This window comes from Plectropomus leopardus, chromosome 11, assembly GCF_008729295.1.
Source record: "Plectropomus leopardus isolate mb chromosome 11, YSFRI_Pleo_2.0, whole genome shotgun sequence".
Taxonomy (NCBI): Eukaryota; Metazoa; Chordata; class Actinopteri; order Perciformes; family Serranidae; genus Plectropomus; species Plectropomus leopardus.
The window spans coordinates 29,196,972-29,221,961 of record NC_056473.1 but is presented as its reverse complement, the minus strand read 5'-3'; the positions used below and the strand labels follow the sequence as shown (position 1 = coordinate 29,221,961).

The window sequence follows — 24,990 nt, the reverse complement described above, 5'->3', positions numbered from 1 at the left end:
ACGTGTCAGTGGGCCATCTGGAGAGTATTACAACAAAAAACTTGCAGGATTGACCAATAGGATATGAACTGTCTTTGTTGTTTCTCTCTCCCCCGTCTCTTTTGGTTTTTTTCCTCATACCTCAAGTACACAAACTCCAGAAATGAGAAGAGTGGGCGAGAGACAGGCAGAGAGACAGAGTGAAAGAGAGAGAGGGGCTGGGAGGGACTGTGGGTGAGGTTCACTTGGATCCCTTCCACTAGAGCAAAAATTGTTTAAAGAAGCAAGACGGAAAGTTCTGGAGCTCTAACAGTGCTAAAACACTTAGTGAGCACAGCAGGAAGAAGGAAGAATATTCATCCATTTAAGAACCATTAGGGATTTCTTTTAACACGGAAACAAACTGGAACTGAAGCCACATGGATTGATCTTTTTTCTTACTTTCAGTGTTCAGACTGTGTCAGTGGGTTTTACTCAGCAGGAGTGCTGCAGAAAAGGAGAAAGAGTGAAGTTTTTACTGCATCAGTTTCAGCGGTGATTTGTTGATGGAAGTTCGAGTGATGTTGGGCAGAGTGGTTCCTGTCCTGCTCCTGTCTTTCTATCTGACTTTGGGTTCAGTCCAGAGCCAGGGTTCCTCTCAGGATGCCTTTATCATCCAGTACCTGGAGAGGAGACTGTCTCAGATAGAGGTATGTACAAGCTGCACTTTTTCTTTCTTTTTTTTTTTTTTTTTTGCACAGCTAAAAACATTCATTTTTTTCACTGCTTACTCCACCTGATAATGACTGCAGACATATCTTAAACTTCATTTTATATCATTTTGAATAATATTTTTATCTTTGCATCTCTTGTCTGCACTTTTGCTGTTTTCTATTTTACCTTATATGTCATTAATTGTAAATCTGTATCTTTTATTATGTTTCGAATTTACATCTAAACATCAGCTACCTGCATCCGTCAGGCGACATCAGAGCACTATAATTTAAACCCTTGCAGCTGTTGCTCATACATGACTGACATGGAGATTTTCAACTTTTCTTGCTATGATGTTCTTTTAAAAATCACATGTTAAAATGAGCAGAATAATGAATTACGTAATGACAATACCACATGTGTTATGGTTATACCATGCTCAGATTATCTGGCTTCCACATTTTTGGCATCCACCTAATTTTATAATGTCTTCCTGTCACTGGTAAGAGCTGAGTCAACAAATCTCTAATGAATATCAATGAATGTGTTTGCCAGATCTGTAAAAATACAGTGTACTGCATGTCTCAGTGAGGTTGTGTGGTATTTTATTTCAGTGCTGTCAGGTTCTAGTGTGAATAATCTATCATTAGCATCGGCAGCGTTTAATGCTCATGCTGAGACAAAGTGCAACAAATTGTACTTTAATATACTTTTGAGGTACTTACAATTTACTTGAGTATTTCTATTTCACGCTACTTTGTACTTCTATGGCATTATGGAGGCAAATAATGATTCAGTTTTATTCATTGTGATTAAACCCTTAAGATGAACCATCTTGTTTTTGAGGACTCCTACAGTAAAATGTTTTACTTTATACTCCTTTACATTTATCTTGCAGCTTTTAAATCATGAATACATAATAAAAAAAAATCAAGTAAAACTAAATATGATACACGTTTATTATTTAAGACACCCATCAGTATAAGTAAGCTCCACTTGTACCACCTGCAGCATTAATGCATTATGTATTATAATCCAGTAATGTTTTGCATATGATTCTGAAACAGACAGTTATGCATAGTGTGTTTTTACTTTTGGCACTTTAAGTATACTTTGATGCTACTTGAGTAAGATTTTGAATTCAGGACTTTTACTTGCAAAACAGCATTTTTATACTGTGGTTTGTGTAAGTGATACTCATGTGACAATAGTAACTCAGCTCGAAAATATTGGTGTAATATCAACTTAGGCCCAGACACACCTAAATGACATCAAAGAACTAGTAGAGACAAAGCCAGTTGTTGCGTTGCTTCAGGTGTCTTGTGTCTAAGCAAAAAGTTCTTTGAAAATACCGCCAAGACTACAGCCAGAAGCCATCTTGCACAAATGTTCTGCACCTAATATGACGAGCCTGTTGAAATGAGCAAGGGTGCATTTTATTCCCTTTGAATTCACCAATTGTAAGAAGATGCATTCTTAAAAGGTGATACATTATTGCTTTAATTCTGTATTTATAACATTTTTCTGTGTCAATGCCAGGAGCGTCTGAGTCAATGTGAGCAAAAGACAGTGAGCGTTACCCAGAAGACCTATGACCTCTCCTCTGAAGTCAGAGGTTACCTGTCCACTCTCAATGTTCTGAGGTAGGCCTGTCTGTAAAACTAATGTATCATGTGACTTAATGAAGGAACCACAGTAGTTACTTAGTGAGATCTGTGATAATTAAATTGTTTTGTACCATAGGTCAGAAGTGAGGAGCCAGGTGGACAGCGTATGCGTGCGTGTAGACAGGGTGGAGAGAGAGCTGGAATATCTTGAAAACAAGATTCCCACTCAGACTGACATTGAGATGGAAGAGGCGCTGCTGGAACAACAGATAAAGGCTGCAGAGCTGGACCAGCTGAAAAAGAGAGCCACGATCAAAGTGGAGAATGGTAGGTACTGCACATTGTGTTTGTGTGTGTTGCTACATAGCGATTTTAGGGTTTGGGATGGGGGTAGGCCTTTGATGTAATAGTTAAGGAATGGGTAAGAGGTTTCTGCAAAGATAGAAGTAAAGGGGTGTGTGTGTGTGCTTGGATGGTATTAATGATTACCACATTTAGCTGTTTAGTGGTCAAAAAGAAAAAAAGGAACGGATACAGGATGTATTGCACAGGACATTGTGCTGCAGTTCATTCAGTCTTCTTTCCAACATCCCCAGACTGCAGCACAGCTTTGAATCAAATCAAGTCTCTCAAGATCGTGAAGAGGACAGGAGACCCTTATGGTTCCTGGTTCAGGGACCCAACTGAAGGATCAGAAAAGGTCTCTACTTTTTAAAGATGACATGATTACTGTGATAATGGACTGTTTACAGTGGAGAGATCTTTCTGTGTGGGCAGCAGACTTTCTCCCAGTATGGGGCTGCTGGTCAACAAATCTTAATTTTTGTACTTATATTTAGGTCTAATTACGGAAGCCCTGAGGGGCAAGTTAAAAAAAATTCATGTATGAAATAGAGTGGGAAAAAAATTATTTGCGAGAAAAAAAATTAGAAGAAAAAAAATAATTTAGCAAGAAAAAATGTTCTTGCAAAAAAAAAAATAAAAAAATTCTGCACTTTATTTCACGCATGAATGGTTTTTTTTGTAACTTAGAAAATGGATCACCAGAAAAAAAAAAAACTCACTTGTCCCTCAGGGCTTCTGTATCTAATACACCCATTGATGTTTAAAAAAAAAAGGAAATTTGCCAAATGCATGAACACCACAGATTAATTAATAATATAATTGTACTTATAAAAAGAATAGAGGCCAAACTGCAACTTCTCAACTGGTCACAACTGTAAATCTTTCAGGTCTACCTGCTCAGTGGAATTCGAAACGACACTCTGCTGGAGTACGTTTCTCTGCACAGTTTCACTGAGAGGACCACCAAACCACCAGCCAGGGTCGTGCAGCTGCCCTTCTCCTGGCAGGGAACAGGTCATGTGGTCTACAGCGGATTCCTCTACTACCACAAGGCAGACACTCCCAACCAGATATTGAAGGTGTGTGACTGAGTAAAGTAATCAGAGTCAGGCAGTTCTTTGTTACTTCTATGTTTGTATAACATAGAAGTTGAATAAAACAGTTTTTTCCCTGTCATGTTGAAGAAACACATTGCTTGGCAACAGTTACTGACTGCTGATTGCAGTTCACTGATTGTGGATTTTGACAGTGGAGGTAAAACTGCAGTGCAGCTTTTGTCTGGAGACTGACTTTAGACCATTTCAAAAGGGCTCAGACATTTGGAGATGATTGTTGCCTTATTTCCTGTTAGCTGAGGTCAGTGAGCTAACAATGCCAAAAGAAACACTTTCGTTCCAGTGAACTGAGTTGACTTTTCTCAATATACTCACAGTGTTTTGGAACAGATAATTGAGAGTCTACTGAGAAAAAGCATGTTTTAAAAAATAAATAAATACAATTATACTATTGGAAATACACTAGCTTGCAAACCCATACCCACTGAGCCTAACTATAGCATGTTTAACACGATTATATCAGAATTGGATTACCATTATTGTACGCTTCCAATTGTGTACCTAAAAACATGTCTAATAAATCTAAACAAAATCAGTACTATAATGATAGTATTTCTGAATGTTTCCATTGTAATATGTTTCCATCACATAAAGGTAGACCTGTTGAATGGTACAGTGGTTGATAGCACACTGCTCCCAGGAGCAGGCCGACTACCAGTCTACAGTCTGAACCCTAACACCTACCTGGACCTGGCTGTGGATGAGCTAGGCCTCTGGGTCATCCACGCTGACCCCGAGTATGGAGAAAACCTGGTCATCACCAAACTGGACAAAGGTACAGAGCGTTTGTACATGCATGTATGGGTAAGGTAACTTCGTCAATAATTGGCTTTTTTTGTTTTTTGTTTCTCACCTCAGTAAGTTTGGCAGTGGAGTATACCTGGGATACACAGTGTAGAAGCCGTGATGCAGAGGGAGCCTTCCTAATATGTGGGACCCTCTATGTGGTCTACAACACACGTTATGGAGGTCGCTCCACCATACAGTGTCTCTACGACATCCATGACACCATCCACAGGTTGGATTACATACTAACAGACCAATAAGATACAGTATAGCCAAGATACTCGCACAAACATGAATTCTTATAATAAACTACCCCCATGTGTATGCACTTTAAAACAAAGAGCTAAACTAAATGTTAAATCACAATGTTATACTTTTTACCCAGCTCACACAAGCATACTTTGAATTCACATCATCATGATTTCTCAGCTGAAGCAATGTCTTAATTGGATTCTACATTTTCCTTTTTCTGTGCCATCCATCTGCAGTGGTGAGAGTCCTGTAATGTTCTTCCCAAAGCGTTACACCAGCCACAGCAGCATTCACTACCACCCTGGAGAAAAACAGCTGTACACCTGGGACGACGGCTACCAGACGATATACAAAGTGGAGACACGCAGAAATGACCAAATCCCTGCAGAATGAGGATGATCTGCAGTGTTCATCCTTTTAAAATGTGTGTTATCTCTTCAAAAATAATAAAAATTATGCAAAAACAGCACTTATAGAAACATCAGTTAAGGAAACTTATTGATAAGCAGCTTAGATTCAACTGTTGCTCAGTACAGTGATCCTTTGCTGGCAATGGATGCTACCTTTATCACTATTAATCTTACAGACATAAAGATCATGTCCAAGCAAAGGCTTTTTATACATTATGTAGGCTTTACTTTGTATTACCACAATAAAAAACATTAATGTGTCATGTGGATTTTTTAGTTGCCCTCAATGAATGATTTAAAATGCTACAATAAGATAAGAGTGCGGGTCCAAATGTGGCATACAGTTGTAAATGTGGAAATTTTGGAGCTTTCTAAGTACTCTACTCTTTTGCTTTTTATTTGAAAATAACTTACACCTGTGTCACTGCTTAAAGGCAAAATATCTATCTATCTATCTATCTCTATATATATATATATATATATACACACACACACATATATATATATGAATGAATGACACAATAGTTTCAAAAACTACATTTCACGTCTCATTAACTTTTTTTAAACATATTTTTTTTTTAGCAGAATAGGAAATATAAATGAACTAAAAAGAAGTTTCTTCAACTAGCTTACTCACTCAATCATCTAATAATTGATCTGAATGTAATAACATATGAAAATGTTGTAATATCTCTTTGAAACAGAGCTCCTTTATAGCTATCTATTGTTATTACCAGAATAACTGGAAGAACTATTTGTATCCTATGGCAGGATATTTTGGAGATAACAATGGCCATCAGCCTATTAAACATTTACCATTATCTGAAATTTAAACAACTAAAGAGGGTATTGCACCATTTGCATGATCCCCACATGTTACAGTAATAAGTCAGGAAAGAGAAGACTAATCCACATAAATTAGTGATTTACCAACAGAACTGTATCGTGAAACCAATATTCCCAAAAAAGGGGTTGTGTCCTCGTTATTTAAAATGACCATAGACAGGCTATAAAATCTTTATTTACAGTGTGTGCATATGACACACTGTGTATATTCTGAGTCATCCCGCCCATTTTCAGTTGACGGTGACGTAATTGAATAAAGGGGGCAAGCTTACTATGACCGTTGAATTTGACAGCAGCGACTCCACCAACAGGGGACTCCCTGAACGGGGGCGGTGCCTTACGTCCTGCGTCACATAGGCTGTTGTGTGCCTGATGCGCGTTCACGTCGGCTCGCAATGGGTCGTCTCGTCACATTTTTTAAAAAAGTCAAACCAGCATAAACGTGATTTATGAAGTTGTTGTTTTTTTTTCTCTTCCATTAACCCCAAATTTCATGTCTTTTTTAAAATATTATATACATACATACATACATACATACATACATATATATATATATATATATATATATATATATATATTCCCTAGCTTTTTCTTTTTTCCCTAATGCAACTGTGACTTAACTCCCAGTGCATATTTTCATGACTTTTATCTCACTGTTCATTGACCAGCATAACATTATATGATATTTCTTCATAGATGACCAGCACTGGCATTCCAGGCAAAGTTTCAAATTTCCTGTTTGCTACACCGGTGTGAGACCAAAAATATAAATTATAGGGGAACATGAATAGTATTTTCTGTATGCTTTCACACTTCACATGCATATAACTCCCGTCATACTATATACATGAGCGTGCACACAGAGCACGAGACGGTTACGGAGCTCGCTGCAGCGTGCACTGTTACGTCCTGCTAAGCCACGCCCACCGCTCGCGCACCACCAACAGCCGGCCGAGCATTGTTCATTGCGGTCATTTTTGAAACGGAGCAAACTGTGTCCAGACAGCGTTGCTCCTCTGTTAACCTCCTCTGGAAACCCGTGGACAACTATGAGAAGGAGAAGCAGTAGTAACGCCAGCAGGAGAAGCTCAACTATTAGGAGACGCAGTGACAATTTGCGTTTTGATGAATTCGGCTTTGCTCTCACTAAACGAAAGGACCAAAAACTTCACCATCGATGTCACGACTACAGGTGAGGGACACGGAAGGTAACGTCAACGCTAGCTCCTCAAAACAAAAACAAAACACAGTTAAAGCTCTTTAAGCTTTTTGTTTGCTGTTATCTGAAGCTAAATTGACAAGACCAAGAGCATTTAAAGTTCGCGAGGACGGTTAATTTTACGGTTGTGTTCACTTTTTAGTCGTGTTGCCGTACTCGTATCACTTTGTTCCTTTTTTTAAATGGTTGTCAACGTTAAACCTCAATAAAATTGTGTCAGGGGTAACGTTAATGAAATCTTGTTTAACCAGTTCGGTATTTGGAAAAAGTGAAAATTACACCCATGCCTTTGTGTCGTTTAATGTGTGTTTAAAGTGGTGTTTTGCTAAATTTGAGGTAATATTCAGCCAGGAGCGTTTCTAAGATTTGAGGACAAAAGGGGGGCTTAGGTTAGCTCTGTTGTGTCAAAGACTGTTTCCCTGTCAGTATGGGTTTCTATTTATCTAAACCAGAACCAAATCCTTAGGTATTTATGGTTTGACATTTACAGCACAAATCGGTTTATGGTATAATTACAAGACAATAAAAAATAACAGATAAAAAAAACAAATAAAAAACACAAGAAAAGAAAACACTGAAGGACAAAAACCTGAAAATAAAAATCAGAGGCCAGAGGGTCAATAGTAGAAAAAAAGCACTGGAACCACTTCTATTTGAAATTATTTAGATCTTTTAATTTGTTTTTCATAGATGTATTTTCTTATATTTTAATATTTCCTGATCTATTTTTTCTTTTAAATGTTTTATATGTTGTATTTTATATTGTTTAAACTGTCGTTTCTGGTTCAGTGGTGAACCTTAGGAGCTACATAACCAGTCCTGCTTCTGCCCCTCCTTAGCATCTTGTCCAAATCCATTTTATATGATTTTTATTAGAAAATAACAATCTGTTATTACCTCCTCGAGGATCCTTCTCTAGAAAATTTTGATGAGCAAGCTTTTTTAAATGCTTTTTGTTTTTTACTTTGGTAACTTAAATACCCTTAAAAAGATTTTTTCCCAAGTGAATTATGAATTAAACATGGATCCATATTATCCTCTTTAAGGCGCGCCCTTATTTTGAAATTCTGTGTCACCATGAGACAGCGTCTGGCGGATGATGGCGAGAAGCGACAGAAAGATGTTGAGGATAAAGCTGTTTACTGGGGAATAAATCATCTGTGTGGAAATGTTTTGTTTTCGGAGAAACTGCGAGTCAACAGACAGCACACGTCATACGTAAACAAAAGCTGTATTCAGGAAATAGGATGTACCTGCTGGGCCACTTCACAGACTTCTTGCTAATATTACCTTAGCAATGTTGACTGAAAAAAACGTGCATGTAAGACTGAAAGTCATCCGTGCTGTTCTGTCAGGAGATACAGGGACTTAATCCAGCGGCAAGTAAGTCAAAGCATAAATAATAAAGTGGTAAAGTTAGGAGTAGAGGAAAACTCCGCTAGCCGCTAGGCTAATTTGTGCAACGTAAAATGCCATAGGCTTATGCTAACGTCGTTAGCATGTTGTATATGTGGGCGTAATGTGACCTACCAAAGACAGTTGTTTTGCCTGTTATGCTTGATAGTTATTATTGAGTTTTATATTTTATCGAAAAGCTGTTGTTAATCCACGTTTTGAGGATGTTGAGAGAAGTCTGTAGTCATGCCAGACAGCCCTGAAAGGGGTTGCAGCTTATCCTGTAACCGCCTGTTAAATAAGCACATAGTATTGGCTCATATCAGTCGCAGGCCCCTAAATCGAATGGAATCGAAAACGTATCGTGGTAGACTTTGCGTTATCGGCAAATATCATATTGTTGTCCAAAGTATCGGTATAATATTGTATTGTGATTAAACCAGTGATTTACACCCTTAGTTAACAGTGGTGGAATGTAACTAAGTACAATTATAAGTGCTGTTTGAATGGAATGACAGTTTATTAGATGTGGGGATAAAAATAGTCATAAAATTAAATAATTTAAAAGTAGGCCAATTTGGTGCTTTCTTGTCAGACAAACCTTTGAGATAGAATCAAGATTATTAGAGGTTATATAAATGTCTCCACTGCTTGTCAAATTCATTAGTTTGGGGGGAAAAGTCCCGTTACTTCCAGCACTTCTGAAAGTAGGTAACTGGAGCTGTGGAGAAAAGTCCCTCAAACCACACTGAAATGATTTCAGCGATCACGGGATGAAAAGCAAAAGTAAAATCTCGTCATGCACACTTAATACTTAGAGGGAAATAGAAACTGAATGAGGTCAGAGGAGTCACATCAAGTCAGGCCGGGTGTGATCATTGATGATCATCCGTCTTTGAATCATCAGAAGATGAACGCTTGATGACCAGTGTTTACAGTGAAAGCCAATATCTGCCTGATTCCTATAACTGCTGAATCAGTCCGAGCTCACCATGTTGTTGTTTTCTCTTTCAGCTACCCCCAGCTGAGCTCAGTGAGGGTGAAAGAGCTGTGTGAGCTGCTCAGCTACTGGAATGGAGCCAGCTTCATCTGCAAGAGCCAGGTTGGACACTGTGTCATATAAACTGGCTCACATGTTAGACAAAAGGAGGGAGAATACACAAACAAGGGCAGAGGTCAATTATGAAACTATTTATCAAATGATTTCATTTAGAAAACAAATTATGAGAACGATCAGTAATGTCAGTGGTGTATGCAAGTGCCAGGGTAAGTGGAAAATAGCGTATGAAGATGTTGAATGCCAAAGATAAAACAAAGCAACCATGTGGGAGTGGAGAGAGCTGTAAGAGAGCGTGGCGGACTAAACTGGGCAACTTTTAAGGCTCGCTAGCTCACAAACAACCTGCACTGCCAGCCCACTACCTCAGAGCGAAGGAGAAACCCAAGCAGGCAAAGCAGAAACACAGGAGAGGGTCATCACACTTGTATAAACTGAGAAAAAGTTAAGATGTTAATCATCACCCCTGATTTTTCAGCACTGTTACCATGCAGTTATTGTTTTATCAGACAACTTGTGTTCTTCACTCTCTTGCTGTGTTTTCAGATTGAGCGATTTATCAGGATGGGTGTTCCTCCAAGCCTGCGAGGGAGAGTGTGGAAGTGTCTTCTCACCATTGACAGCCTCAAAGAAACCAGTGATTTCAACTATCAGGTAAAGTGTGACATGCAATGGAACAGACTGCTTGTGTTATCCTAATATAAATAATCTTGCAAACTGATTTGATTTGATTTATTTAGTACATATTAAAAAAAACAGCAATGTTATACATTTCAATAAAAGGAGGCATGCAGGGGAAACAAGTGAGGTTCCCCATGAAACTATCAATCAGTGCATACAGTCTCTTATCATTGATAAGAAAAAAGGTTATAAAATTGTTTAAAAATATATATACATATCGGCCATAATAAAAAAAAATCAGCTTCTAATGTATGCAAGTTGACATTCCCTCTACGGTTTGCTTTTGAGCTGAAACAGTTAGTCAATTAATCGATGTCACAAAGTGAATTAGCAAATAATTTGAGGATCAAATATTTGCTTCAGCAATTTGTCAAAACAAAAAAAAACAATATGACAATTTCAGATTCTCTGATGTGAAGAATTACTGCTTATCAGAGAGGTGCTGGGCTGTTTTAGAATATGAGATGTCCCTGCCAATCTACCACACTGATTAAAGCAGAGCTGTAGACTGTTTAAAAGTAGTCACTTTGTTTAAAATAACTTTTATTAAATAAATTAAATCAGCAGTGAGACCACTTGTATTCTGATTTACAATTTTATCCTTCCCATAAATGCTACACGAAGCATTGGCCGGCAGATGTCCCCATTTTGCCTCATTGTGTCAGAAAGCTTAATTTTCACCATCGCTACCCGTAAAAATACTTTTATTGTAGTTAAACAGGCTGGCTCTGCATGTTTTGCTGCCTGAACAATCCTGGTCATTCAGTAGCAGCAGAAATGTCACTAATTGATTTTTAATAGTGAAATGTGTCGGGCTTTCGCCAACAGAAGTGTTTGTTAGAGGTGCGAGGGCCCCTGGTGGATTTGGGAGTCAGTGAGTATGGCATCCTGTCGGCGATCACCACACTCAGCGAAACCCAGAATGATCTGGGTTTGAATAATCAGCAGCCCTCCAGCTGCCCCGAGCGCAGATACTCTGTGGACGACATCACACTCTTCAGACAAATCGCCCTCGACCTACGTGAGTTCACAGGGGGGAATTAAGTTGTATAGGACTAAAGTGTGTGTACTTTGAAAGTTGTTTTGTGTTGACAACATGGTCTCACTTTTTTAAAAGGAGGATGTTTTGGCGATTGAGAACAAGCAGATTTTAGATCTATTGTCAGGGAGGAAAAGTAGAGGCATACGTTGGACTAATTTGATCTGTTCCACAGAACGTTCCTTCCCGACGCACCGCTCTCTGATGGGGGAGAGCCCAGAAGCCATTGAGGGTCAGGCGAAACTCTTCAGGATTCTCATCGCTTATGCTAAATACAGCCCAAAGGTTGGATACAGCCAAGGTAATGAGTGGTAAAATCATATGACTTTGCTATATTTATTTAAATAACACATTTGGAATCCTAAGAGCAGTCTTAAACCAGTATAAAATGCCGCTCTCTTTGCCTCCCAGCAAATAACATTTAAGTGATTATAATCAGGCGGTTGGTTCTGTTTCAAACGCCCATTGAGAGGATTTTTATGCACGTCATTATTTTCCACATTCTTCAGTAATTTAATGAAGATATCTGCAGTACACACTGTGAACACTTGATGGAAGCAGAGGCCTATTAATCTAAAGAGTAACCGCCTTATGTTTTTCTTTGGTCATAGATTCTGAGTGAGCTACAAAACACATCTTTTTCACATTATTAATTACACATAATATCAACAATAATATTTTTCATTTATTATTTATAATAAGCCAATGTTCTAATTTATATGTGTACATATATAAGACACATTTGAATGTAGTTTAAATATTCAGTAAAGGTTGATATTGGATGAAAAAAATTTGCAGTACACAATGTGGACACTGGATGGAAGCATACGATTATTAATACAAAGAGGTACAACTTCATGTTCTTCTCTGCTCAGGAAGTCTGAGTCAGATGAAAAATGTATTCCACATTATTAATTACACATAATAGTAATAATAATATTTTTGGATTATTATATATAAGAAACCCATGTATTTATGTATCATTTATTTATTTAAAAATATTTATTAAAGGCGAAAATGGGATGAAAAAAACAAAAACGCCAATCTGGGTGAAAATCAGATTGCAAAAACATAATTTATGTTTTTATTTTTATTTTTTTCAGTAGCTCTGGATTATCAGCAGCTCTCTTTAATTATTATGTTAAGATCAGAAACTTGTACAAAGCGGTTCTCGCCATTCTTGAGAGGCTGCAAAACCTGAACAAAAAAGATCTTAAACCTGAAGTCTTGAATCCCTAGATATTTGATATATTTTCCAAAGGACTGCACATTCATTTTTTAGTTTTTGCAATTTTATTGCTTTACTTTTTGTTTCTAGAAAATAGTGTGTCCATTGTGATAGCATGGCATAGCAGTAAGTGGAAAAATCTAATGAAACTTTCCTTCTATTCTTGATTAATATTTTATTCATGGTTTACATTTCCCACTCTCCAGTGATACCTCTCCGCATTACACTTTGACCTGCCATGTATGGAAACATTAACCACTGCATCTTTCCTTTCCTTATGGCGAGATCAGATATGCATATTTTGCTATACAAAGCATGCTGAGGTTATGCTCTGCCATCTTGCTTAGTCATGTACTTTACTGCTCCTTCTAATGAAGTATTTTTGTCACGTCAGCCATTTCAGAAACATGTTTGGACCTGCTTCTTAAATGTTTATAATGTAGTGTATCAAACACCCATACCTGATACTGTAGGTAATGCAGTTTTAATTTTGGAAAAATTCTGTGCGTGTGTCTCACAGGGATGTCCTACATAGCTGCAGTGCTGCTGATGCAACTGGGAGAGGAGGAGGCGTTTTGGGCTCTGACAGCCTTGTTGGATAAACCCAAATATTTGGCCGAAGTGTTTGACCTCAGCCTCACCAGGTAAAAATGGGCTAAAAGTAAATAATAAATAAAGATACATACATGTAAATAATACTGAACTGTGAACGATAACTCTAAAGTGATTATACAGATGATTTAAAATGTACCACAAACTACTGGATGTAATGAACTTTTAAAATAACAAAATTTCTTTAAAACAATAATAAAGGGAAATCAGGAAAAAGGTCTGATCCACACTCAAAGTGGCATTTTCTATTGGACTGTGTTTGTTTTGTGCAAAGAAAGATTACTTTTTTTGTTACATATAAAATAGGAAGAAAGCTGTTGGAAAGAGGAAAAGCCAACTATGTACAAACAGCAGGGCAACTTGTAGCAGCATAACTTTTGCATGGGGCTCAATAGAAGAAACCTAATTTCAATCCGTTATACAGGTTTGACAAACAACACTTCTGTGGTGTAATTTGTGTATGGCCATATGATGTTGATATATGTATATATATATATTTAAAATTCCAACTACTCACTTTTTGCAGTTGCACCTGAAAAATAGATCTGCTAAAATTGTTCCGAAACATTTTTTTAATGTGATTCCCAAACTCTGTTGCTGTTTTCTTGAAATTCTTGATGTCAGTGGTACAGATTCAGTAAACTAAAAACAATTATCGTTGGTCTTCTCAGGGTCCAGCATCAGGTGAAGGTGTTTGACCAGTTCCTGAAACACAGGAAGCCACAGCTCTCTCAACACTTGGTGAGTGTTTTTGGATTTTTACTTCAGGTCAGATTTTCTCTCACTTGGGTTTTACTGATGACACACTTCATTTCACTGTAAAGTGACAAGCTGAGTAGGAAACGTTTCAAGTATGAATCCTGTCATGTATTTATGCTCAGACATTGAAAACTGGGAAGAAAAATAGTATCTGATTGTACTGAATTTTTGTGAGTTGACTGAGAGGGAAAGGACACTAAAAACACAAAGACAAGAAGTATCTTAAAAGTGTGTGTGTGTGTGTGTGTGTGTGTGTGTGTGCGCGCGCATGTCAGTATGTGAGTGTTTGCAGAATTTGTTTTTTAGGCCAGATATGGCCAGGTGTTGAGTAGTTCCTCCCATCTGCGAGGAAGAGGTCGCTGTAATGTATCCATCAGCAGCTGGGCCTCTCCTGTCATTCACTACATTAGGCTCTAGGCTCGTCATGTTCAGCAGCATGGGGGGTTGCAGCCTACAGCTGTGTAATTTCCGTCCCCTGCCTCTACTGTTATTTAACTATTTTTACTAACTTCAAATAGCCCCCAGCTCTCCCACCTTCCTCCCAAATGACCTCCATGCCAAATTTAAGCCTCCCAGGGCTTGATATCTTGATATTGGATGGATTGCATTGGAATTTTGTACAAACATTCATTGTTTCCAGAGGATGAATCATACTGACTTTGGTGATCCCCCAACTTTTCTCATAGCGCACCATGAGGTTTATATTTCTAGTTCTCAGCAAAACATCTCAACAGCTAATAAATAAGTTTCCATAGAATTTGGTAGAGATATTCATGCCCACTTTTGAAAGAATTGTAATACATTTGGTGGTTTCTTAACCTTTCACTTTTTAATTTGTCCAAAAATCTTCTATATGGCTAAATGCCTGCAAAATTGACATTACCATCAGCTTCAGCTGTGTCAAATTGCCAAATCATGCTTTACTATGATGACTTGTGAGAAACATTATACCTAATAAACGTAACAATTGTTATTAGGGCTGCAAAATATGCAAAAGAAATCCTATTGTGATTGTTTTGACAGACATGGCATTGCGATATAAGTTGCAATTTAAGTAGGAATAGTACATTTTAGATTTCTTTTTTCAAAAAAAAGAAAACTGTGATTTTTGATGGCATCTGTAGTAAACAAAAATGCTCCATTTTGTCTGGAATGTGCTTTGTAGGCTGGAGCGTTTCTGTAGCTCAACAGTGTTTAATTTTTTAATGGTATCAAAAATGCAAGAAAAAGAGCGCTTCCTGGACTCAAAGTCAGTCTGTTCGAGGTTCTCTTTTTCGTAGGGATGCACCGAGACTTGAAAAATCAAAAGAAAACTCCAAGATATTCTCTTTAAAAGGTTGTTTTAACATTTTAAAGACTGTGCCTTGGAGTTTTCTTTTGATTTTTTAAAAATGTATAATGGTATGTTGTGACAAATTTTACCTTTATTAAAAAAATGTAGCTCCTGGAATTTGAATATTGCACTTGATAATATTGTGATTTTGATAATATTCTGATTAATTGCTCCACCCTTATTGTCTTTGAAAGCATGTTAGCATGTTTATGTGGACATTTAACTCAAACTCTACTGCGCCGAAGTACAGTCTCATAGAGCTGTTTGCATGACCGTTGACTCTGAAGGCAGCAGTATGCTTCATCAGTTGCCTGGGTCCAGACCTTTGAATCCGCCCTCTCAACTGAGTTTGAGTTGACTGATTCTGAGGATGGAAACTGTGTCACAAGTTGACAGTTCTTTCTGATAACATGCAACTTCATCTGTGCTTGTCACATGGTCAAACAGCTTCAGAAACTGTCCTTAGTCCCTTTTGAAAATAGTGAGCCTTCCTCTGAGTGTTCCTCTTAGCCATGTTACAGTTGCAGTTTAGTTCTCCACTGTTCAGAATCACTTTTACCATTTGTGCTGCTCAAGTGTCTTTGAAGAGATTGTTATACTTCACGTCGACTCAGCAAGTCTGGGAGGAAAGCTGCCCTTTTGAAGCCAACACACATACACACACACAGCACAGGGGCTTATAGTAGACACAATAGTTACCCGCCCTTACAGAAAAAATCTATTACACATCAGTGGTCAGCGTTTCCTTTGTAATAGAGCAGTTGAGTAAAGTAAAGTAATTTTGTACTTGGGCTGTACCCACCAGACCCGAGCAAACAGCGACTGAATGCATTGTTAGTGCCAAACATTAAGGGCCCATAATATTATTATGTCCACAATTTCAATGATTAACTTAACAAGACATGTCCTGCAAATTACAAAAACAGTATTACTATAAAAAATCAATAAGGTGTATTGGGGCGGGGTGGGATTATTAGGTATTATTGAAAAAACTAGGGGAAATGTAAGTAAAACTAAAATTCTAGTAATTACATATTCAAAAAAGAACAAAACAAAAAAGAATTTACAGAAAAAAATGACAAAAAAATTAAATTCACCTCTTTTCTTAACATTGTTTTCTTCAATTTTAATTTCTGTTCTTTTTGTTTATTTTTAGGTAATTTTCTTGTAACCTTTTACTGATTTCTTGCTCATTTTTTGAGCAGTTTCTTGTTAAGTTTCTCATTACCTTATTGTGTTTTTGAAAGAAATCTAACCAATGTGCTTAGGTTTCAAGGGTTAGGAAATTCATTCAACAATGTCTCCACATCAGCTAAACTGCATATGTCTTGGAAGGGTGTTTCAGTGAGGAGCTCAGTAAAGGAGTAAAGTTGACAGAAACTGGCAGAGAAGCAAGTCTTCAATCCATTTGCTTCTGCCAAATCACCCCCCCACTGTTTTCCCATCCTCCCTGCAGGAGTCAGTAGGAGTCCTATCAGTCCATTTTGCGATGCCATGGTTCCTCACTCTCTTCACTTCCCTGCCCTGCTGGGACTCTGTGCTGGCTGTCTGGGATCTCATCATTCTACACGGTATGTATTCACACATGCACAAATGTACAAGCAAGCTGATGAAACAGACTGACATTATTGTAGATTTATCATTTGCTCACATTCACTCAGTGGGAAAGGGGGAATAAATTAGCTTTAATCTGTAGTTTTAAATGCCCAAGAAAATAATTATCTCTTTACTCCGACTTTTTTTTTTAAATTAATGTGTGCATAATTCAGTTTGATCCAGTGCCAGGGAAAAGATAAGTGCGTAAATTAGAGTGGTTAAAAGGAATACTTCACCCACAAAAAAACTATTTGTCGAAGTCAACTTAATTGTTAATTCTGCCATATGTAGAGGACACAGTTCATCAAGGTTATGCTCACTTTTCACTGTTGAGGCATGCAAGGTAAAAAAAGGTTTTGTTTATGAATTCTGTGTTATATAATGTGAGTAATGGATATGCAAATGGTCATGTTTCGGGTGAATGGGCGCCTGGTGGCTCAGTGGATAGAGCAGCGCCCCACATACAGAGGTTGTATCCTCGCCACAGCGGCTGCGGGTTCGATTCCGGCCTTGACCCTTTGCTGCATGTCGCCCTCTCTCTCTCCCCCTTTCAAGCTTAAACTGTCCTGTCCATTAAAGACAATGAACCCCCCCCCAAAAAAAATGTTTTGGGTGAGGTATTCCTTTAATTGGTCGGTATGTCACATGTAATTATTTTTTTCAATCCTATATCCTTCACACCGACTTTGTATTGAAAAAGTGTTTTGTGTATACAGTAATCATTTCTGGAAATCTTTCTGTCTCTCCTCAGGCCTGTCAGCTGTGTTTCGCACTGCTTTGACCATCATGGAGCTCCTGGAGCCTCAACTGATGGACCTGAGTGATGAGGGAGCAGTGTTACCCCTGCTGTTGAGAGTGCCTGTTGATGTGTGAGTAAAATTAAGTTTAACATCAAAAAAGCATCATTAATGAACACTGCCTGGTCTGTAGACAAACTGTTGTTTCTGTGCTTGCAAACAGAAATTATCTAACATAAAATATATAAATATACATCTCAGTGACTTATGAAATCTTTTGGTTTTATTCTTCCAAATGTGGGCAGTTTGAATCTGTCTATAATCTACATTTTGTTTAGCACAAAACACCATGAGACATGTTGTCTGAGACCTGCATCCATGAATATTGTCCCGGACCACCCTCGTGAAAGTATTGAAAGCGATAGTTCTTTCTGAAGAATGTGCAGCACAGTTCTCAGTGCTGAGAGTTTTAGACCCGGTCTTAAATAAAACCCCAGGCAGCTCATGAATATCAATCAGCTCATCAGCACTGGACATATTTTGACACCAAGCATTCCAGAAAACGCAGAATGTCATTGTTTTGCCGTGGTTGTCTTTGTACATGTTTGGATTAAACATCCTTTATGCTAAATTAGTTTCTTCAATGGCAGCCCACGCTGCTTTCAGTGGAACCCCTCTGTCCGTCTCTCACTACATTGAATATAAACGTCACATGCAGACGGGCATGTTTTGTTGACATGGAGCTGTAGTTATGGCAACTCAGCAGGGTCACTAGGTTTGTGTATACAGCCAGTGTGTTTGTGACGGACTGGTGCACAGTTATCCAGTTTATCATATTTGTTTTAATAGATAAGCTCCCTTTCAACTACTTAAATTTCACAGTCGTATGTGCTTGTGATTGCAGAATAGGCCCCACTGTTTGGGCCTAAGTTTGTTTACTTTGGACAAAGATCTGTTCAGGAGACTCTGGATAAATGAAGGCCATACAGCCAAGTGGTTTCCATGAAGGTAGCTGTGTCACAGGCCGTGATAAAGCACTTTATCATGAGCCAGAGGGGGGTGAAGGCGTACTAGGTACGCACCAATGACTTGCAAAGTGGATTATGAAGGACAAATCTTTGGGATTATTGTGGGAAACAGCTAAACGAATGTTTAACTGGCCGTCTGATTAGTCTTTTAATGCTTTACTTGCAACATTTTATTGCTCGTTTTCATAACCACTAAATAGCACAGACAGGCTCCAATAATAACTTATGTTTTCTGCACTACAACGAAAGAAACAGGACATTCTGATCCATGTGTGAACCTCTTCTTCTGTTTGTATATGCATGCATCAAGGGCAGCAGTGACAGTCCCGTTTTGTTCGAGCTCTGGTGTTCAGTGGGCAGCCTGCCACCATGTCACATTGAGAAGTCCTTGTTGCCTGCTTGGCATCGTTACGAAAGCCTGGTCAGAAGTCAACACTAAGTGGTCCGACTGTCTCCCAGGGCAGGATCCTCTTACGCTGGGAAGATACTGTTGAAGAAATAGGGGAAGGGAGTGAGTGTGTTAAAGAGCGAAAGGAAGATGAATGCAGGGTCAGAGAGAGAGAGAGAGAAGATACACTAATTGGGGAGGAGGAGGGGGGCAGAAAGAGAGAGAGAAATTAAGGAGAAGAGCAAGGCAAGATCTTCAGCCTCTCTTAATTTTCCTAAGGATCTCAGCTCTTTAAGTCTCTGTGAATGGCATAAATAGGAGTTGTCATGCACCAATAAAGCCCATTCTGATTAATGGTTGGTTGAAAGGCTCATCCATCTCATGTGTCTGTCTGTCTACACCGGGCTGTCAGTCAGCTGTCACCTCAGTCATAGGCTGCAACAATGACTCCCAGCACACCCTACGTCACCAAAGAGCAGATTCACACTCTATGAAGGAAAAACACTTTGCTTGTATTTCTTTATCCTTATCCTCATTTAAACGTTTGGTTTCGGTATAGATAAGTTGAGCAGCACTTTTTCTTCTCTCCCCCACTAGTCAGTATTTGTACCAGCTCTGCTCTCCCAGTCTGTTTTTAGCCATCCTTTTGGTGTGGCTCCATGGATGACAATGTCCACCTGTGGGTCTGTCTAACATTTTGGTCCAGACTAAAATATCTCAAGACTTACTGGATGGATTACCATTCAGTTTGTATCGGGTATTCACAGCCTACTAGAAAAATATAATCAATTGTTTCTTCATGATTGAAGTTAAGTGGGCAGACTAAAAACATTATCTTATAAGATAATAGAGGTGTTGGCGAAGTTTTCCTTTGGGAGCGTAATTTGCAGTTAAAAAAAGTTAAGATATTGCAGTGATATTGTGTATCATGACCAAAATATTGTGATAATATTGTATCATCAGGCCTGATTCCAACCCCTGTGTCCCTGTCAGAATGAGTTGTAATCACTTTGGGAACTTTTGAGTGGGAAAGTTTGCCAATTTTCAACTAGCTCTGTGTCACTGCATTGTGGGCAGTGTGGAGGAAAGCCAGACACTGTTCATCTGCACACACTGCCCAGACAGTGGTGACACTGAGCTGGTTTGAAATTTGCAAAGTATCCCTTTAATTTTTATTCATTGTGCTGTTATCAGGAACATCAAATGTGTAGTCTGCATGAGCTATTAATTAGTCACAAATTAATATTTGTTAGTCCTGTCATCTGGCTTGAACACAGTGTTTGTGTTTGTGGTGAATCTAATTATTTATCACAGTAAATTATAGCACTATACATTTTTCATTATTGCTCTCCATACAGCCTAAAACATCCACTGTTGCACAGCTGACTTACTTTCCTCTCTTTCAGCACCTATATTTCATTGTTCCTCCTCCAGTGTCCATATCTCCTGTGCCCAGTCCTGCTGGCCTGTTTCCCCCTTCCCACTCACTGCCTATGCACACTGTTTTTCCAAATGCCCTCCACCGGTCCTATCTCTTTCTCTTTTGTTTGCCCCCTCCTTCACAGTAGTCAATTCCCATAAACCTCCCCTGGGCTGTCCCTCCTCCCCCATGTTCTCATTTACTTTTCGGCACCCCCTCTCCTCCTAGATGCCTCTTTTCATTCAATCATTTATCCTCATTGACACAGTGACACCCTCGTTCAGCCTGAGGGGTCCACACATCATTTGTTTACTTCACACTGACAAGGCTGTCTTCAATAAAGTCTCTGCTTAACTTTCTTCCCTTCTCTTTTCTACATTTTAAAATTCCCAAATGCATTTAGACCGAGGATCACTCCGTGGGTCTCGCTTGTGTTCTTTCTTCTTTTGACATGATATGCATTTCAATGATGAGCGAACTAATTCTTTTCACAATATTAGCTCTTTTGAGTGTGACATAAAATTGTTTTGATCCTTTTGAGTTTTGATACTTTTTGCAAAAAAAGGTGTCAGTTTCTCTGTGACACTCCGTTATGGTACATGCATGTTTAACAGCCAGTGCTGCCAGCGCCTCAAAACTCCTCTCCAGTGCATTACCAGTCATCAAGTTACCTCAATCAGATGATGATCTTTTGTTCTTTGTTTTAGACTATTTTTGGGGCCTTTTGCCTTTAATCAAGAAGACAATTTTAGCATGAAAGGGGGGGAGAATGACTTGCAACAAAAGGCCAAGGTTGGAATCAAACCTCCGGCCGCTGCAGCAAGGACATAGTCTTTGTACATGGGGCGTCCGCTCTACTGGGTGCGCTACTGGGTGCCTCTGATCTGTTGTTCTTTGAGGAACAAGTAGCAGATGTTCCACTTACTCCCACTGCCTTTTGCTTTATATTTCATGGCTGATCTCTTTCCGTTGCTTGTCGTTATCAATTTGTTGTTTTAATTCTAAAATCCAAATTTTAGACAAAAGAGCTTTTAGAATATTTTATATTCCTTAAGTTAAGCTACTTACAAACTGAATATACCTGTATGGAGGATGCAAGTCATATCTGTGAAAGTATACTGAGGTCAGTACAGTTTCTGGACACAGAAAAGTCAGATGATATCTAGAGTTGTTCAACTGTTGCCTGGATCTACAAATGAGTGATTTACTTAATGTAGCAGGCAATCATTAGTGAAATACTTGCTGGGATCTTTTTAAATGAGCTGAAAGGGGCTTATACACATCATTCATTCTTCTTTTCTTATGATCTCTCTATTTTCATTCCCTCCCAAGCACACTTTCTATTGCTTTCTAAAACCATTTATCTTTATATGAGGATGGATAGCTCAACCATGTAATCTATCTCAATTACATATCACTGTTTTATCACCTTCTCCCCTCCTCTGTCTCCGTCACCTCTTCCTCCATTATTCTCTCCTCACATTAATGTTGCATTATATTCACCTGCATGTCCACACCTTAATTAATAAGAGCCAGGGACAAATGATAGGTTCACAATTATTTATTTATGTTTGTAAACCACACCTAACATAAAACACAATGACAAACAAAACATTAGAATGTTCATAAGGGAAGAAAAATGTATACTCGTGTGTAATATCACAAACTGAGAGGGGGAGTGTTACTGAGAAAAATCATAGAATAAGAAAAACAGAGTATTTACTTATCATATGCATAACCATACTGACATATTCATACACTCAAACATTCATCTGCATTCATGCTTGTATACTGTATGTACATACAGTGCACACTGTAAGAAATACTGGCCAAAATAACAAAGATGCACAAAGTATCAAGGTTATTTCTTTTGTTTTGAATTTATTAAAAATAACAGACCACTTTGTTGTTTATATATAATAACTCTTGCTCTGTCTTTTTGCCAGTATTATTTCATAAGATGTTACCTTTATTAAAGAATCACACCACTCCTCAAAGAAAGGCCTTTCAGAGCTCTTCTATTATTTTAGGACTAATCTGAGCACTGAAACAATTGCCATGCATAGAATTTTGGATTTTACATTATTCAATTCGTCTGCCTGAGATCTGACACATATAAGCTAGGTCCTCGAGTTCTTGATAATAGTTCCCCATGACTATCATCCATGCTCTGTAGCGCCCAAGTCAGCTCTGCTCAAAACATTACACAGGATTCCCCTTCCCTAGCTTCTGTTTTATTCCTCCCATATGTAACCATGTCGCCCAATCTGTTTCATATTTTAAATCATTTTACAGTACAATTTTCAAGTCTGTTGTAAAGCAATAACCAGGCCGTCATCCTGTACACCCCATTGTCATCTGCAGAGCCCAGTACTCCGTGTTGGTCCCTGCCCTGTGGAATACTGAAGTCCAAGACTGGGAGCTTAAATGTATGAACAGTCTGGTGCTGGATGAGAGCCACCATGGACCCAAAGCAGGTACAACACATACACACACACACACACACACACACACACACTACTCACACAGAGCAGTTGTTCTTAGGCAGGAGCTAATAATGCAGCGGGACGCAGGGGACCACTCAGCATACAGTCCCTTAAACTTTGGTTACTTATTCAGGCTACATCACTTAACCTTGGCGCACACGCTGATCCTGTTACACACATACACACACAAGTTTTGTTCTCTGGTCTTAATGTCAATGTGTCTGGTGGTTGGACTTTGGGGAAGACATCTCCAGCGTGTTCCTGAGAACACTGTGACAAAAAGAGGAAACAATCCCCCCTTGTTTACCTCTTTCCCTTAGTTCTTTTTCCTATGTGCTACGCCCTCTAATGGGATTCACTATTGGTTTACTCTTAGAGGGTCCACCCCAGCAGCCTGAGAGAGATCTCTACACTCACTGCCCAAGCAAGAAGTAGCAAGCAGGGGCGCCAAGTAGCTCAACTGGTAGAGCGGGCGCCCCATGTACAAAGGCTATTTCCTAAGTCCTGTTCAGCTCTCTGTTCACCATGATAATCTGGTGCAGTGCCCGCATCACTGCTGACACCGCGCTAAACTGCCTGTTCAATTCACACTTCATTTTACCTTCTTGTGAACAAGATCCCAAGATAAGTTCGCTTGAGACAGTGACTCACTTTAAACCTAGAGGGGGGAATCCAAAGTTTTCTGGCAGAGAGTCCTGGCCTTGTGGGGTTGTAAAACAGAAAAAATCACAAAGGCAAAAATAAATATTTCTGAAAAATAAATGGTCTCCCTAATTTAAAGAAGCTATCTTTCGCTCCTGGGAGGATTTTTTTTTCCAAAAAAACATCACATCACTCAGCTAGATTAAAAAGAGGGAATGGTTTTTGAGATTTCCAAGATAATGATATATAGCCTATGTATTTTTTTAGTATCCTTTCATGTAAACTCTTCATTTTCATTTCATTCTTTTGCCATTTCACAAATGAGAGAGCAAAACAGTTTGTTCATCTGTCGGAACTGGAACTGGACATTTAAAAGCTTTACCTCATACTGCCCTATAAACAAAACACCAATTAGCAAAAAATGGGAAATAGTTCTCTGATTCTGGGCAAACAGCATCTAAATGGTTTCAAAGAGATTTTGTCTTATTTTATTCTGGCTCGACAACAATAGATGGGCCTTAAAGAAACAGCTTTTACTTTTAGGTGTGGCATCAGTTGACAGTCCCCAAAAGACAGTCAACTTCACCCTGCCCTGATGCCAGAGTTCATGTAACAGGCTGCTAGTGTGTGTATGTGTCCGTGCTGACTATAACTTGACAGATCAAAGGAGCTTTTACCTTTTGAAGGTTGTTCAGATATCAGCTCCTCAAGATCTGGAAACCCCTCACCACTGGAGTCTCATCTTCACAAAAGATTGGAATGCAGACCTGATTTTGTGTGTGTGTGTGTGTGTGTGTGTGTGTGTGTGTGTGTGTGTGTGTGTGGGGGTGTGTGTGTGTGTGGTGGGTTTTTTTTTTCATGACTGCAATTGTGCACATATGTTTATGTCTGTGCCTACTCCTTGACTGACTCTGAAAGGCAATAAGAATGACTCACATGTTGGTGGCTACAGGGCTGTGTTTGCAAATGCAGCCGGGAAGGCGAAAGAAAGAAAGGCAAGAAAAAGAAGAGTAAGTGTGTGTGTGTGTGTGTGTGTGTGTGTGTGTGTGTGTGTGTGTGTGTGAGAGAGAGAGAGAGAGAGAAGGAGAGAGAGAGACAGACTGAAAGAATGAGTTGTGTAAGTGAGAGAGTATTTGCTAAAGGGGCAGAAGAATCCGAGAGTGCACGAGAGGTTTCCTTTCAGGGCAACTGGAAGCAACAAAAGCATGTTTTACAGGGGGAATAATCCATCACTCTGGGTTTGTGTATGTGTGCCCACCTGTGTGTGTGGTTGTATGTGAGTCAGGATGAGTCATCCTTATTTGCTGGCCTGTCAGACTGTCTGGCCCTCAAGGCAG

General features: G+C 38.9%; 2 protein-coding genes across 2 annotated transcripts in view; both read left to right on the top strand.

Annotated features, from left to right (window-relative positions):
• The first annotated feature begins 204 nt into the window (after window positions 1–204).
• olfml1 (olfactomedin-like 1) lies at window positions 205–5,448 on the top strand. Its single transcript, XM_042496412.1, has 8 exons — window positions 205–668; window positions 2,212–2,315; window positions 2,416–2,606; window positions 2,876–2,979; window positions 3,512–3,703; window positions 4,334–4,514; window positions 4,598–4,757; window positions 5,014–5,448. The coding sequence occupies exons 1-8, from the start codon at window positions 525–527 to the stop codon at window positions 5,168–5,170; spliced, it is 1,233 nt and encodes a 410-aa protein (XP_042352346.1). The 5' UTR covers window positions 205–524; the 3' UTR covers window positions 5,171–5,448.
• A 1,546-nt stretch (window positions 5,449–6,994) lies between these two features.
• The window catches only part of si:ch211-266k8.4, a 63,832-nt gene continuing 45,836 nt past the window's right edge, over window positions 6,995–24,990 (top strand). Inside the window, exons 1-10 of the mRNA XM_042496620.1 lie at window positions 6,995–7,225; window positions 9,662–9,749; window positions 10,251–10,358; window positions 11,214–11,406; window positions 11,600–11,725; window positions 13,173–13,296; window positions 13,936–14,005; window positions 16,813–16,927; window positions 17,704–17,821; window positions 22,890–23,002. Coding sequence (XP_042352554.1) covers window positions 7,083–7,225; window positions 9,662–9,749; window positions 10,251–10,358; window positions 11,214–11,406; window positions 11,600–11,725; window positions 13,173–13,296; window positions 13,936–14,005; window positions 16,813–16,927; window positions 17,704–17,821; window positions 22,890–23,002 — 1,198 coding nt within the window. The 5' untranslated portion in view covers window positions 6,995–7,082. The remainder of the gene's footprint in view (window positions 7,226–9,661; window positions 9,750–10,250; window positions 10,359–11,213; window positions 11,407–11,599; window positions 11,726–13,172; window positions 13,297–13,935; window positions 14,006–16,812; window positions 16,928–17,703; window positions 17,822–22,889; window positions 23,003–24,990) is intronic.

Excerpts from the sequence above, each read along its gene's own strand:
- olfml1 (XM_042496412.1), top strand. The coding sequence starts at position 525 with ATGGAAGTTCGAGTGATGTTGGGCAGAGTGGTTCCTGTCCTGCTCCTG. Across the intron at positions 669-2,211 it reads GGAGACTGTCTCAGATAGAG|GAGCGTCTGAGTCAATGTGA; the intron begins GTATGTACAAGC and ends TGTCAATGCCAG. Across the intron at positions 4,758-5,013 it reads ATCCATGACACCATCCACAG|TGGTGAGAGTCCTGTAATGT; the intron begins GTTGGATTACAT and ends ATCCATCTGCAG.